Raw genomic sequence first — 15,654 nt, 5'->3', positions numbered from 1 at the left:
CAGAGTTAGAATATGGTTGGACTCTCAACCTAAAGATAGCCTGAACTCTTGGGATAAGCTGGTCACGGCTTTCTTAGCCAAGTTCTTTCCTCCTCAAAAGTTGAGCAAGCTTAGAGTGGATGTTCAAACCTTCAGGCAGAAAGAAGGTGAATCCATCTATGAAGCTTGGGAGAGATACAAGCAATTGACCAAAAGGTGTCTTTCTGACATGCTTTCAGAATGGACCATCCTGGATATATTCTATGATGGTCTGTCTGAATTGTCTAAAATGTCATTGGACCATTCTGCAGGTGGATCTATTCACCTGAAGAAAATGCCTGTAGAAGCTTAGGAACTCATTAAAATGGTTGCAAATAACCAGTTCATGTACACCTTTGAAGGGAATCCTGTGAATAATGGGATGCTTCAGAGGAAGGGAGTTCTTGAAATTGATGCTTTGAATGCCATATTGGCTCAGAACAAAATGTTGACTCAACAAGTCAATTTAATTTCTCAGAGTCTAGATGGATTGCAAAATGCATCCAACAGTACTAAAGAAGCATCTTCTGAAGAAGAAGCTTATGATCCTGAGAACCCTGCAATGGCAGAGGTGAATTACATGGGTGAAGCCTATGGAAACACCTATAATCCCTCATGGAGAAATCATCCAAATTTATCATGGAAGGATCAACAAAAGCCTCAACAAGGCTTTAATAATGGTGGAAGAAACAGGTTTAGCAATAGCAAGCCTTCTCCATCATTCTCTCAGCAACAGACAGAAAATTCTGAGTAGAACCCATCTAGCTTAGCAAATATAGTCTCTGATCTATCTAAGGCCACTCTTAGTTTCATGAATGAAATAAGGTCCTCCATTAGAAATTTGGAGGCACAAGTGAGCCAGCTGAGTAAAAGAGTCACTGAAACTCCTTCTAGTACTCTCTCAAGCAATACAGAAGAGAATCCAAAAGTGCAAGGCCATAACCTTACTTGGTGTGGCCGAACCTAGAGAGGAGAAGGAGGACGTGAATCCCAATGAGGAAGACCTCATGGGACGTCCTCTGGACAAAAAGGAGTTCCCATTTGAGGAACCTAAGGAATCTGAGGCTCATCTAGAGACCATAGAGATTCCATTGAACCTACTTCTGCCATTCATAAGCTTTGATGAGTATTCCTCCTCTGAAGAAGATGAAGATATTATTGAAGAGCAAGTTGCTAAGTACCTTGGAGCAATCATGAAGCTGAATGCCAAGTTATTTGGTAATGAGATTTGGGTGGATGAACCCTTCTTGCTCCCCAATGAACTGAATGACTTGGTTAGGCAGATATTACCTCAAAAGAAATAGGATCCTGGTAAATTCTTAATTCCCTGTACCATAGGCACCATGACCATTGAGAAGGCTCTGTGTGACCTGGAGTCAAGCATAAACTTAATGCCACTCTCTATAATGGAGAAATTGGGAATCTTTGAGGTACAGGCTGCCAAATTCTCATTAGAGATGACAGACAAATCCATGAAAAAGGCTTATGGATAGGTAGAGGACATGCTAGTAAAGGTCAAAGGCCTTTACATCCCTGATGACTTCATAATCCTAGACACTGGGAAGGATGAGGAATCCATCATCCTTGGAAGACCCTTCCGAGCCACTGCAAAAGCTGTGATTGATATGGACAGAGGAGAGTTGATCCTTCAATTGAATAAGGACTACCTTGTGTTTAAAACTCAAGGATCTCCCTCTGTAACCATGGAGAGGAAGTGGTGCACGAAATTGTGTATGCCAATATTAATGGACTATTTAACACAGCTTCGTACCACTAACCAGCAAGTGCACTGGGTCGTCCAAGTAATACCTTACGTGAGTAAGGGTCGATCCCACGGAGATTATTGGTTTGAAGCAAGCTATGTTTATTTTATTATTCTTAGTCAGGATATTAATTAAAATTATCAGTTGGAATTATTAGAAAAATAAAAGAGTGTGAAATAGTTACTTGTTGTGCAGTAATGGAGAATATGTTGGGGTTTATGGAGATGATTTGTCCTCTGAATCCCTGCAATATAATGCTTACTCACTCTCATAAATGCAAAGCTCCTTCCATGGCAAGCTGTATGTAGGGAATCACTATTGTCAGTGGCTACCTCCCATCCTCTCAGTGAAAACGGTCCAGATGCTCTGTCACAGCACGGCTAATCAGCTGTTGGTTCTCGATCATGTTGGAATAGGATCCATTGATCCTTTTGCGTTTGTCATCACGCCCAGCAATCGCGAGTTTGAAGCTCGTCACAGCCATTCAATCCTTGAATCCTACTCGGAATACCACAGACAAGGTTTAGGCTTTTCGGATTCTCAAGAGTGGCCGCCATCAGTTTTAGCTTATACCACGAAGATTCTGATTAAGGAAGCTAAGAGATACTCATTCAATCTGATGTAGAATGGAGGTGTTTGTTAGGCACACGTTCATGGATTGAGGAAGGTGATGAGTGTCACGGATCATCACCTTCTCCATAATTAAGCGCAAATGAATATCTAAGATAGGAACACGCATGTTTGAAAGGAGAAACAGAAACAATTGCATTAATTCATTGAGACGTTGCAGAGCTCCTCACCCCCAACAATGGAGTTTAGAGACTCATGCTGCCAAGGAATATAAAATCCAGTTCTATAGACGTCATGAGGTACAAGATAAGTCTCTAAAAGTTGTTTAAATAGAAAACTAGTAACCTAGGTTTACAGAATATGAGTAAACTAGGATAATTGGTGCAGAAATCCACTTCTGGGGCCCACTTGGTGTGTGCTGGGGCTGAGACTAAAGCTTCTCACGTGCTTGGGCTGTTTCTGGAGTTGAACGCCAGGTTGTAACGTGTTTTGGGCGCTGAACTCCAACTTGTAACCTGTTTCTGGCGCTGGACGCCAGACAGCAGCATGAAACTGGCGTTGAACGCCAGTTTACATCATCTATCTTTGCGCAAAGTATAGACTATTATATATTTCTGGAAAGCCCTGGATGTCTACTTTCTAACCCAATTGAGAGCGCGTCAATTGGACTTATGTAGCTCCAGAAAATCCATTCCGAGTGCAGGGAGGTCAGGATCCAACAGCATCAGTAGTCCTTTTTCAGCCTAACTCAGATTTCTGCTCAGCTCCCTCAATTTCAGCTAGAAAATACCTAAAATCACAGAAAAATACACAAACTCATAGTAAAGTCCAGAAATATGATTTTTTCCTAAAAACTAATAATATTTTACTAAAAACTAATTAAAACATACTAAAATCTACATGAAATTACCCCCAAAAAGCGTATAAAATATCCGCTCATCAGGAAGCAAGGAAAGCTTCTTTCAAAACAGAGTCAAACAAAGCCCCTACATTCAAACTTTAAGTTTGGTGTTAGGAGGCCACAACCAAACTCTAAGTTTGGTGTTGGAAGGCCCCAACAATGCTCTGAACATCTGTGAAGCTCCATGAGAGCTTACTGTCAAGCTATTGACATTAAAGAAGCACTTATTGGGAGGTAACCCAATTTTATTTTTCTATGTTATTTCCTTTTTTTAGGTTGATGATCATGTGGAGTAACAAAAACAACTGTAAAAATTAAAGAAAAATAAAAAATAGCATTAAAAATAGCACACCCTAGAGGAGAAACTTACTGGCGTTTAACGCCCAGTCTGGCACCATTCTGGGCGTTAAACGCCAGAAACAAGTACCAGACTGGTGTTAAACGCCAGAAAGAAGTAACAAGCTGGCGTTAAACGCTAGAAACAGGTTGCAGCCTGACGTTTAACGCTAGGAAAGGAATAAAAGCTGGTGTTTAATGCTAGAAGCAAGCAACAGTCTGGCGTTAAATGCCAGGATTGCACAATAAGGGCGTTTTGCACGCCTAAAAGGAGCAGGGATGAAATCTTGACCCCTCAGGATCTGTGGATCCTACAGAATCCCCACCTACCCTACCTCTCTCTCTCACTCACTCACCAATCAAATCATATCCTCTTCCCTATATTCTCTTCACCAATCACCTCCATACCTCTTACCCAAAAACCCCACCTACCTCACTTTAAAAATTCAAACACTTTTCCCTCCCAAACCCAACCCTAATGACCGAAACCCAACCCTCCCCTCACCCCTATATAAACCATCCATCTCCTCTATTTTCTTCTTCTTCCCCTTCTTTCTTTCTTCTTTTGCTCGAGGATGATCAAACCTTTTAAGTTTGGTGTGGTAAAAGCATTGCTTTTTATTTTTTCATAACCATTTATGGCACCTAAGGCCAGAGAAACCTCTAGAAAGAGGAAAGAGAAGGCAAAAGCTTCCACCTCTAAGTCATGGGAGATGGAGAGATTCATCTCAAAGGTCCATCAAGACCACTTCTATGAAGTTGTGGCCAAGAAGAATGTGATCCCTGAGATCCTTTTCATGCTCAAGAAAAATGAGTATCCGGTGATCCGACATGAGATCCGAAGAAGAGGTTGGGAAGTTCTCACCAACCCCATTCAACAAGTTGGAATCTTAATGGTTCAAGAGTTCTATGCCAATGCATGGATCACTAGGAACCATGATCAAAGTATGAACCCGAATCCAAAGAATTGGCTTACAATGGTTCGGGGAAAATACTTATATTTCAGTCCGGAAAATGTAAGGTTCGCGTTCTACTTGCCCATGATGCAAGAAAACGTACGCCCCTACACTAGAAGGTTCAACTTTGATCAAAGGTTGGACCAAGTCCTCATGGACATATGTGTGGAAGGAGCTTAATGGAAAAGAGACTCAAGAGGCAATCCGGTTCAATTGAGAAGACCGGACCTTAAGCCTGTGGCTAGAGGATGGTTGGAGTTCATCCAACGCTCCATCATTCCTACTAGCAACCGATCTGAAGTGACTGTGGATCGAGCCATCATGATCCATAGTATCATGATTGGGGAGGAAGTGGAAGTTCTTGAGATCATACCTTTAGAATTCTACAAAGTGGCTGACAAGTCATCCACCTTGGCAATGTTAGCCTTTTCTCATCTCATTTGTCATCTATGCAATTTAGCTGGGATTGACATAGAAGGAGACATCCTCATTGAAGAGGACAAGCCCATCACTAAGAAAAGGATAGAGCAAACAAGAGAGCCTATTCATGGACCTCAATAAGAGCATGAGAAAGATCATCATCAAGAAATCCCTGAGATGCCTCAAGGGATGCAATTTTCTCCACACAACTATTGGGAGCAACTCAACACCTCTTTGGAAGGCTTGAGTTACAACATGGACCAACTAAGGGTGGAGCACCAAGAGCACTCCATCATTCTCCATGAGATTAGAGAAGATCAAAGAGCTATGAGGGAGGAAAAACAAAGGCAAGGAAGAGACATAGATGAGCTCAAGAGCACCATTGGTTTTTCAAGAGGAAGACACCACCCTCACTAACGTGGACTCATTTCTTAATCTCCTTGTCTATTTATTTTTCTGTTTTCGATTTTGAGCTTTATGTTTAGCTATGTTTTGTGTCTTCATTACATGATCATTAGTGTCTAGTGTCTATGTCTTAAAGCTATGAATAATTCCATGAATCCTTCACCTCTCTTAAATGAAAAATGTGCTTAATTACAAAAGAACAAGAAGTACTTGGATTTCAAATTTTATCTTGAAATTAGTTTAATTATTTTGATGTGGTGGCAATACTTTTTGCTTTCTGAATGAATGCTTGAACAGTGCATATTTTTTATCTTGTTATTTACGAATGTTAAAATTATTGGCTCTTGAAAGAATGATGAACAAAGAGACATGTTATTGATAATCTGAAAAATCATGAGATTGATTCTTGAAGCAAGAAAAAGCAGTGAATAAGAAAGCTTGCGAAAAAAAAGTGGCAAAAATTAAAAGAAAAAGAAAGAAAAAAACGCAAGCAAAAAAAGCCAATAGACCTTAAAACCAAAAGGCAAGGGTAAAAAGGATCCAAGGCTTTGAGTATTAATGGATAGAAGGGCCCAAGGAAATAAAATCCAGGCCTAAGTGGCTAAATCAAGCTGTCCCTAACCATGTGCTTGTGTCATGAAGGTCCAAGTGAAAAGCTTGAGACTGAGTGGTTAAAGTCGTGATCCAAAGAAAAAAGAGTGTGCTTAAGAACTCTGGACACCTCTAACTGGGAACTTTAGCAAAGCTGGGTCACAATCTGAAAAGGTTCACCCAGTTATGTGTTTGTGGCATTTATGTATCCGGTGGTAATATTGGAAAACAAAGTGCTTAGGGCCACGGCCAAGACTCATAAAGTAGTTGTGTTCAAGAATCAACGTACTGAACTAGGAGAATCAATAACACTATCTGAAATTTTGAGTTCCTATAGATGCCAATCATTCTGAATTTCAAAGGATAAAGTGAGATGCCAAAACTGTTCAGAAGCAAAAAGCTACTAGCCCCGCTCATCTAATTGGAACTAAGTTTCATTGATACTGTGGGATTCATTGTATATTCTCTTCTTTTTATCCTATTTTGTTTTCAGTTGCTTGGGGACAAGCAACAATTTAAGTTTGGTGTTGTGATGAGCGGATAATTTATACGCTTTTTGGCATTATTTTTACATAGTTTTTAGTATGATTTAGTTAGTTTTTAGTATATTTTTATTAGTTTTTTAGAAAAATTCACATTTCTGGATTTACTATGAGTTTGTGTATTTTTCTGTGATTTTAGGTATTTTCTGGCTGAAATTGAGCAAAAATCTGATTCAGAGGCTGAAGAAGGACTGCAGATGCTGTTGGATTCTGACCTCCCTGCACTCAAAATGGATTTTTTGGAGCTACAGAAGCCCAAATGGCATGCTCTTATTTGTGTTGGAAAGTAGACATCTAGGGCTTTCCAGCAATATATAATAGTCCATACTTTGCCCGAGTTTAGATGACGCAAACTGGCGTTTAACTCCAGCTTTCTGCCCTATTCTGGCGTTTTTTGCAAGCTAGAGTCAAACGCCAGAAACAAGTTACAAACTGGTGTTTAACGCCAAGGAAGACCTCTACACATGAAAGCTTCAATGCTCAGCCCAAGTACACACCAAGTGGGCCCAGAAGTGGATTTCTGCATCATTTACTTATTTCTGTAAACCCTAGTAACTAGTTTAGTATAAATAGAACTTTTTACTACTGTATTAGACATCTTAGATCTTTTGGACGATCTTTTGATCATCTTTGATCATTGTTAGTCCTTAGGCATTGGGGGCTGGCCTCATAGCCATGCCTACCTTATTTTCACTTATGTATTTTCAACGGTGGAGTTTCTACACATCATTGATTAAGGTGTGGAGCTCTGCTGTTCCTCGAGTATTAATGCAAAGTACTATTGTTCTTCTATTCAATTCATGCTTATTCATATTCTAAGATATTCATTCGCACTTCAACCTGATAAATGTGATGATCCGTGACACTCATCACCATTCTCACTTATGAACACATGCCTGACAAACACTTTCATTCTACTTGCGAAAGCTAGAGTGTGTATCTCTTGGATTCCTGGTCCATGACGCATTGTTACCTCTCCTGACAACAGAGTCTTCCATTCCGTGAGATCAGAGTCTTCATGGTATAAGCTAGAATCAATTGGCAGCATTCTTGATATTCGGAAAGTCTAAACCTTGTCTGTGGTATTCCGAGTAGGATCTGGGATGGGATGACTGTGACGAGCTTCAAACTCGTGACTGTAGGGCGTAGTTACAGACGCAAAAGCATAGTAAATCCTATTCCTACACGATCAAGAACCAACAGCTGATTAGCCATGCAGGAAACCGTAGAGGACCATTTTCACTGAGAGGACGGGAAGTAGGCATTGACAATGGTGACATCCAACATACAACTTGCCATAGAAAGGATTATGAAGGATTGGATGAAGGCAATAGGAAAGTAGAGATTCAGAAGGAACAACGCATCTCCATACGCTTATCTGAAATTCCCACCAATGAATTACATAAGTATCTCTATCTTTATTTTATGCTTATTTATCTTTTACATTATTAAAACTCCATAACCATTTGAATCCGCCTGACTGAGATTTACAAGATGACCATAGCTTGCTTCAAGCCGACAATCTCCGTGGGATCGACCCTTACTCACGTAAGGTTTATTACTTGGACGACCTAGTGCACTTGCTGGTTAGTTGTGCAAAGTTGTGAAAAAGAGTTGAGATTACAATTGTGCGTACCAAGTTGTTGGCGCCATTGTGTATCACAATTTCGTGCACCAGCACGCACACATGCAAATTCCTTCTTGTGCGCACGCACGCTTGCTTGTGCACACGCACACATGGCTGTGTGTGCTTTTCCTTGTTTTCTTCATGTTTTCTCCCTTGTACATGATTTCTTCCACTTTTGCCTAGCCAATATTGCCTAAATGACTTGAAATCACTCACAAAACATATCACGACATTGAATGGGATAAAAGTGGAATTAAGTTGCTCAATTTAAGCACAAAATTGCATGTTTTCACATTTAATTTCAGATTAGAAAGAAATCACAAAGGTATGTTATTTTGGTGCTTAAGTGTGAGTTTATGTGATAAAATCCATCCAAATTAAGTCAAAATATATCATCAAATATAGATTCATCAGTAACCCTCTACAGTTTAGACTTTGAAAAAGAAATTCTTGAAATCGTGAAAAGATTCGTCAAACATAGAGAAAACTTTCCGACCTTGAATGGCCCGGAAAGAAATCCACTGTTGCTTGTTATTTTGCCCACTAAAGGACTTGGTCATATGAAAAAGATAAGAGAAAATTTTTGAAGAAGTCGGGAAATCCAGCTCTCGACTAACAAGCTGATAAATCTTCATGAAACCCCAAGAGTTGGGGTGAAGCTGGGTAGGAGCAATTCGGCAATGATATAGCACGCTTAGTTCGAAGTCGGAGAAAGACAGAAGGACCCCTAGGCGGGTAAAAAGGCAGTCGTACATAAAGAAAAAATGGGGATCAGAACCAGAAACCCTCCCAAAACAAACCTGATCTCTAAGACCCAGGGCAACCAACTCATACTTAGGCTCATCATCATCAGAACCATAGATCCTTTGGTGAGTGCGGAGGTCGGTGATGTAGTCTGTGTTTACTAAAGATTCCTCCCCAAGAACAGTGTCATCTACCCATTTAGACACATGAGAAGACATCTTTTTCAGTAAAAAGAAAGGGGTGGAAAGGCGACGAGACCTACAAAGAAAAACGAATGAAGATAAAAAACGGGGTCCCCTAAAAGGCAAAGGCAGAACAGAATTACTAGGCCTACTAACAAACTCACTACGAGCGCGCAAAAACTCCTCCAAACATACGAAATAAAGCATTCAATAATAAAGGGAGAGAAAGAAAAAACCAACCTTTGTTAATAAGCACAAAAGGAAGTAGAAATAGCAGCGGCAATGCACTCTAAGAAGGAAGGCTAAAGAATTTCCTTCGAAAAAGTGTAAGCAGAAAGCTTTCAAAATGCAAAAAAAAAAAAATACAGAAGAAAGAGAGGAAAAAGTATTTATAAACACATCAGGTGCAAAATGGTAAATCGACGCGATCATTAAAGAAATGCATCGTTACCAATGTAACTGCTCCCACGTGTAAATACGAAAACCCTAAACAGACGCGACGTTTGATTAGACACGACTGTTGGAAAATTTTAAATCACGTCGGTTCTCATATCATGTCGATTACAAGCCCGAGTTCAAATACTCGAGCCCAACTCATAATTGAAAGAGATCAGACTCGAGTAGGGGCACTGTTCATACCCTGGTCCAACATTAAGGCTCAGGTCCAAATGAGCCAAAAAGGCCCAATCTAAAGATTGGCCTTCGCTACCCACTGACCTCCTCAAAAGAGGTCGGATTCAACACAAACTCTACTTTGAGGAAGTCGAGATCGAAGGTTAGCTGGCAGATAACCCTTATTCAACTAAGTAACTGCCCCTAAAATCTCTCAACTCACTTCCAGGAGGCATATCTCAACTTCTCTTATATAAAGGGACGGTTATCCACTTTAAAAGGTGGAACTACACTAACGGTGGTTATTTGTTCACCACTATAAATACATTGACACCCCTCAGGTATCTCTAAGTTCCAATACACTTAAACCTGCTTAACCTTTTGCTGACTTAGGCATTGGAGTGTCTTTGCAGGTACCACTCTCCATTCCTTCCTACCCACAAGTCGGACGGCGGCTCCCAAACGCAATCCAAGTCAGAGTTCACCTCCTTCAGACGTTTGGGCTAACCACACTAGTCTAGCCCATTAATCTCCAGTTACCTACCATAACACTACTCATTCCTTGGTTAATATGAGAATTGTGTCAATGTATCCAAATTAAATAAGAGTAGTAAATTCCTTCATTTAAATTTTAAGTGATTTTGTCATGTGTGATCCTTCATCCATTCATTTAAGAGAAAAAATCTTAAACGACCCTGATAACTATTTTAAATTATTGATTTGTCCATTAAATGGCAACTAGGATTGACATATCTTTTTTATTGGTAGTCTTGTTATCTTTTGGGATAATTGTTAAGAGCAATTTAAGATTTTTCTCTATTTTTCGTTAATTTTTCATATATAATTGGCTAAATTTATCGTGTAAGGATTGAGAAATACTAACAATTTTTTAAATTTTTTACTTCTAGAAATTGAATGAAGGATATATTTTTTAATCTTTTCACTGATATTTAAAAAAGTTATTAAGATATCATATTATTAAAATTATGTTAAATCTTAGGTATCCTCAATTTAAATTAATCATCATAATTCACATAAACTTGTTATTGTTAAAAGAAATGCATATTCTATTTTATAATAGATAATGAAAAAATTGACACTATTTTATCTGAAAACATAACCACTAAGTGTATTTATGTCAACTAACTAAGTAGATATAACATCAACGATTCAAAATTCAACATTTTGAAATAAATAATAATAAATAGATAAGACTAATAAATAGATAAAACTAGTAACAACAATCACAATGTCATTCTTATTAATACATGTATTCTTTATTCAATTTCTATAAATAAAAAAAATTAAAATTACTAATATTTATCAATTCTTAATTAGTAAATTTAAGTTAGTGTATATAAAAGAATAACAAAAAAAAAATCCTAAAGAGCTCTAATAATGATCACAAAAGACATAGAGACCCCACCCAAATAATTTGTCAATCTTAGCTGGAAATAGCGTTTGGTGGAGAGACAGAGATAGAAAGACTGAGACTGAGATACAAAGACTAAGAAACATCGATTGAAATAAATTTTAGTATTTTGTTTGGTGCAAAATGAAAGATAGAAATTGAAACAAGAATAGAACTCTAATTTAATTTGCACAAAAGGTAAAATTGAAATTAATTAATTAAAAGAAGAGTATTTTAAGTATAAAATATTATTAAAGTTTCAATCTCCATCTCTAAAAATTTTAATCTCCTGTGTCTCTACTTTTTGGAGATACTGAAATACTAAAATTTTGAAAACAGAGACAAATTTTAGTACCAATATCTGAACCAACAAACATGATATTGAATCTCAGTCTCTCAGTCTCTGTCTTAGTATCTCAAAACAAACGCTACCTAATGGACAGATCAAATTTAAAGAATTCATTTGGACAATTACTCGTGAGAACTCAAATGACAAAGTGTGAAAATCGCACAAGAGGAGTTACACCATTAGACAAGACATTTTGAAGACTTTCATAGTTCATCAACTATGGTATTAACTACTAAAACTGAAGAGCAAGAATTAGAAATTTCATCTTCCTTTTTTTCTAAGATTAGAGTCAATAATAAGATAGATATACTTAAAATGCAAGTGTAAATCCACATTCGTTGAACCCATGGTTAAGAGAAAATGAACCATATCATGCGAAAACTTCATATAACTTTATGATATGTGATCTTTCACTATCAATTTAGAAAGTGAGACTCAGAAAACACATGTTAGAAGATCTCATATAACCAAGTCATATGAAAATTTCCCATGAGATGATACGTTCCCAAGTTAAGTAATATACAAATGGGAATGGCAGGGTCAGGGTGATTAAGCATCATCAGCGTCACTTCCACCAGCATGAGCTTCATGAGTAATCCAATAATTGCTTCCATCAGGACCTGAAATCTTGTACCTGCCCAACAGGAAACAACTCACCAGTATTGCTATGTCGAGTCGACAACCTAAAAGTTGTTGGACAACTTACATTGAAAGTAAAAAAAAAAAAAGTACAAATACCAACTTTTGTTTTTCTTCTCTTTTTCAAAGAGTTTTATTTTGATGTACTAACAAAGTAAAACGTTTTACACAATCGTCCAATTATATCCGTTCTTTTGGATAACCATTTCGACTGTCAATGTAAAAAGTAATAATTTTTATAAACTATTTGCAAAAGTTGCCAATTTAAAGTTGTATGATGTAGAAACCTTGCCATAGTTAACAATGCTTTCTAACAAAATTTCTACTCACCGCTCGAGCACCGATTTTCCTTCCTTGTACTTCTGGTTTTTCTCATGAGCAATCTCCTGTAAATAGTAACAATAATAAAAGAAAATGAATTAGAAGCAGCATAAGAACATGTAGAACCAATATGTTTGAAGCACTTCCTCATAAGCTTACATATTTCCAACCAAGGATTGATCCGCAACCAACACAGAATATGTCAGCCACAGTATGCAATCCAGTTATCATCGTCCTCTCCTCTTTTTCTCCAACAGAAACATTCACACTGTCAAAGAATAAAAAAGTTTCAGCCTCATCCGCAAACAGACCTAATATGTGGCAACTTCAAGGATCCAAGAGGCAAGACAGCAATGAATCACAAACTTCAAACTGTTTTGGGTTAAAAATTTGGTTAACAGTGCCCAAATTAAGGATAACTTACACCTTGTTGAAAAGATAAGCTTTCCCATGTCTGGAATGGAAGGCCTGAATAATGACACAAGAAAAAAGAGGAGGCGAAAAAATATAGTAAGATTGTTTTAATTGAAAAACTCAATTTTAGAGATTTTCAGCAATAGAAATTTCCATAAACATTGTAATTAAATGACTAAATTCAAGAAAATATTAACAGTATATTTCCTTTGAAAGATGAGAGTCCCCTCGCATGACGAGAGAAAACAGAACTCAAAGATAAGTCTATGGAGCTAAGGTGGATGCAACTTGAAGTTGACATGTAATGTAACTGATAGTTGATCAATTAAAATGCCCCTAAACTCAATTGAAATTCACCAAATGTGATCATGAATATGCTAAAAATTCAAACTGAGAAACTGTGCCACTTTATCACAATTTATTTCCAGATCCTATATTCACAGAAGTATGTAGATATCAGATTCAGAATAGCATGGATTTCCGCAGTTCGTCTGCATTTCAGTCCAATCCATTCTATTCACAACAAATGGTAAACATGATTCAAGGAATACAAACATACTCATTAAAAAATTAACTAAAAAACATCTTCATGATTTCTATATAAGAAGTTATACACAACATCTGAAACTCCAAAAATAACATCATACAGGAAAATAAAAATCAATCTCCAAATAAACATCCAAATGCATAGTTTTATATCTAATAGACTTTCCCGTGTGATAGTCTCTTTCGAACTGAAAGTATGGACTATGCAAAGATCCATCTTACCTGCTGCTTGAAATTCAATGTTCTTTTATCCTCATAGAACCATTGCATCCAAATCCTATTATTAGGAACCGAATATCCTGACCCAATCCAACAAAAGTCTCATAAAGAGGGTAGAGGTCTCCAATTGAGGGGTTTTTTTCATGACTCAAATCCGACTAGTACATTGGATTTGTGTATATTTTGCATAGACCTTCTTTCTTTTTTTATTTGCATTACGTCGAAATTTTTTGGTTTTGGAACTAATAAAAATCGAATTCTAGACCTTTAGATCATAGAAGTTCAACTATCATGTCATGAAACTACTTACCCCAAAAGCTTAAGCTGGTAATAATAGGTACCTTAATGGTTATCCTCTATGAATACCATGTTAAGAATAATCACTCCCTATTGAGGGTTCTTTTCAGCACTCAAGTCTGACTACCACTTGGATTTATTTAAATTTTGCATAGATTTTCTTTTCTTTTCTTTTTTATTTTCCTTATGCCAAAACTTCTTTTATTTTAGAGTCAACAAAGATCAAATTCTAGATTTTTAGGTCATAAAAATTCCGATATCATAACATAAAATTATTTCTCACAAAAGCTTAAACTTAAACTTAAACTGATAGAAAGAGAGAGATAAATTGTTATATCTCTAACAATACCATGTTAAAAACCAACACGTACATAGAACAAAATCAACATTGATCAAGTCAAGCCCCTCAAGTGATGACACTATAGCTACTCATTCACATTACATGGAACATAACAAAGCAATCAACATTCAACAACAGAAGAGTGAAACAACAAATGGGACTAAGAATCTGTTAAAAATGGCATCTACCCAGAAGAGTTTTTCACTGAAAAAAAGTGGGTATTCGATCAAAATGGAACCTTGGAGATGATGTCTTCAGATATGGCAAGGTGGGTGCGGCAGTGTTTGCAGCTATAGATCTTCCCTTCAAGATTGATCACAAACAACCTTCCCATGACTTTGCTCAATAACTGAAGATCATAGAAACGATGATTAAGAAGAAGAAAATAATGGTTGAAACTTGAAGTTGAAGATGATGATTTACCTGTGCCTCTTGATATTGGTACAGTACACACAGTTGACAGTACACACAACAAGTTGCAACAGATGTGGACACAGAACAGAACATAAACTGCTACCTGTGTTTGTCGGTTTCCTGGTTTTTCTTATTTTTTGTCTAAATGTGTAATGATATATTTTAAAATTTGTTTGGTTGAATTATTAATAAGTTATGATGGTAAAGAAGGGGAAAAAATTTTGTATATGGTTTGAAATTATCAGAAATGTCAAAAAAAAAAAAGAACAATATATGAATATAGGTGATTTCTAGAAATATAAGGGTAAATAAAAAATTGTAATTTTTTTTATTTTAAAAAGATGAATTTGTTGAGACGAATTATACTTCTTTTTTACTTTTTATGTTTTAAAAATTAAATTAAAAATGAAAATCACCATAAACCACCATAAGTAATTAAGTACTCAGAATCTCAGATCATGCATTGGTGGATTATATAAAAATAAAAGGTTTTTAAAGAAACCTTTATTTATTTATTTATTTTGTCTCTCAATTGGATATAATTCTCATTTTTTATATTTTAATCATATTTATAGTGCGTAGGTGTATCTTTTGCTTTATGTAAAGGGACACGTAAATAAACTAATAAAGTAAGCTTGCTCTAATTATAAATAAACTAGAGTGACTTGCGAAATAGTAAATCAATAATAGTATGTAATAAATTTTAATAAGTATTATATTATTTAAAAATTAATTTAAATTTTTGTAAATTAATGTTAAATTTAAAGGATATTTTATTTAAAATATTTTGTAGTTGATGAGCGGATAATTTATACGCTTTTTGGCATTGTTTTTATATAGTTTTTAGTAAGTTTGAGCTACTTTTAGGGATGTTTTCATTAGTTTTTATGTTAAATTCACATTTCTGGACTTTACTATGAGTTTGTATGTTTTGCTGTGATTTCAGGTAAATTCTGACTGAAATTGAGGGATTTGAGCAAAACTCTGAAGAAGGCTGACAAAAGGACTGCTGATGCTGTTGGAATCTAACCTCCCTG

General features: G+C 36.6%; 1 protein-coding gene and 1 non-coding gene across 2 annotated transcripts; both read right to left on the bottom strand.

Moving 5' to 3' along the window:
* Window positions 1-106: 106 nt before the first annotated feature.
* On the bottom strand, window positions 107-214 carry LOC127743697 (small nucleolar RNA R71). The gene has a single exon (XR_008005081.1). It is a non-coding gene; the product is annotated as a small nucleolar RNA R71 (small nucleolar RNA).
* An 11,465-nt stretch (window positions 215-11,679) lies between these two features.
* LOC107469509 (protein yippee-like) lies at window positions 11,680-14,751 on the bottom strand. The gene is made up of 6 exons (XM_016088877.3): window positions 14,627-14,751; window positions 14,442-14,552; window positions 12,812-12,855; window positions 12,547-12,655; window positions 12,397-12,452; window positions 11,680-12,061 (listed from the first exon to the last, which is right to left on the bottom strand). Exons 1-6 carry the CDS (start codon window positions 14,708-14,710, stop codon window positions 11,977-11,979), a joined length of 489 nt encoding a protein of 162 aa, XP_015944363.1. The 5' UTR covers window positions 14,711-14,751; the 3' UTR covers window positions 11,680-11,976.
* Between the last annotated feature and the right edge of the window lie 903 nt (window positions 14,752-15,654).

This window comes from Arachis duranensis, chromosome 10 (assembly GCF_000817695.3).
Source record: "Arachis duranensis cultivar V14167 chromosome 10, aradu.V14167.gnm2.J7QH, whole genome shotgun sequence".
NCBI classification, from domain to species: domain Eukaryota; kingdom Viridiplantae; phylum Streptophyta; class Magnoliopsida; order Fabales; family Fabaceae; genus Arachis; species Arachis duranensis.
The sequence above is the reverse complement of the archived record's forward strand: the minus strand, read 5'-3'. Positions and strand labels throughout refer to the sequence as shown.

Bases quoted from the DNA above. Each gene is read 5' to 3' on its own strand.
- LOC107469509 (XM_016088877.3), bottom strand. From the start codon at position 14,710: ATGTTCTGTTCTGTGTCCACATCTGTTGCAACTTGTTGTGTGTACTGT. The intron at 12,656-12,811 runs GTAAGTTATCCT...ATTCTTTGACAG, and splicing joins GCTTATCTTTTCAACAAGGT to TGTGAATGTTTCTGTTGGAG. The intron at 12,453-12,546 runs GTAAGCTTATGA...TACTATTTACAG, and splicing joins CAATCCTTGGTTGGAAATAT to GAGATTGCTCATGAGAAAAA.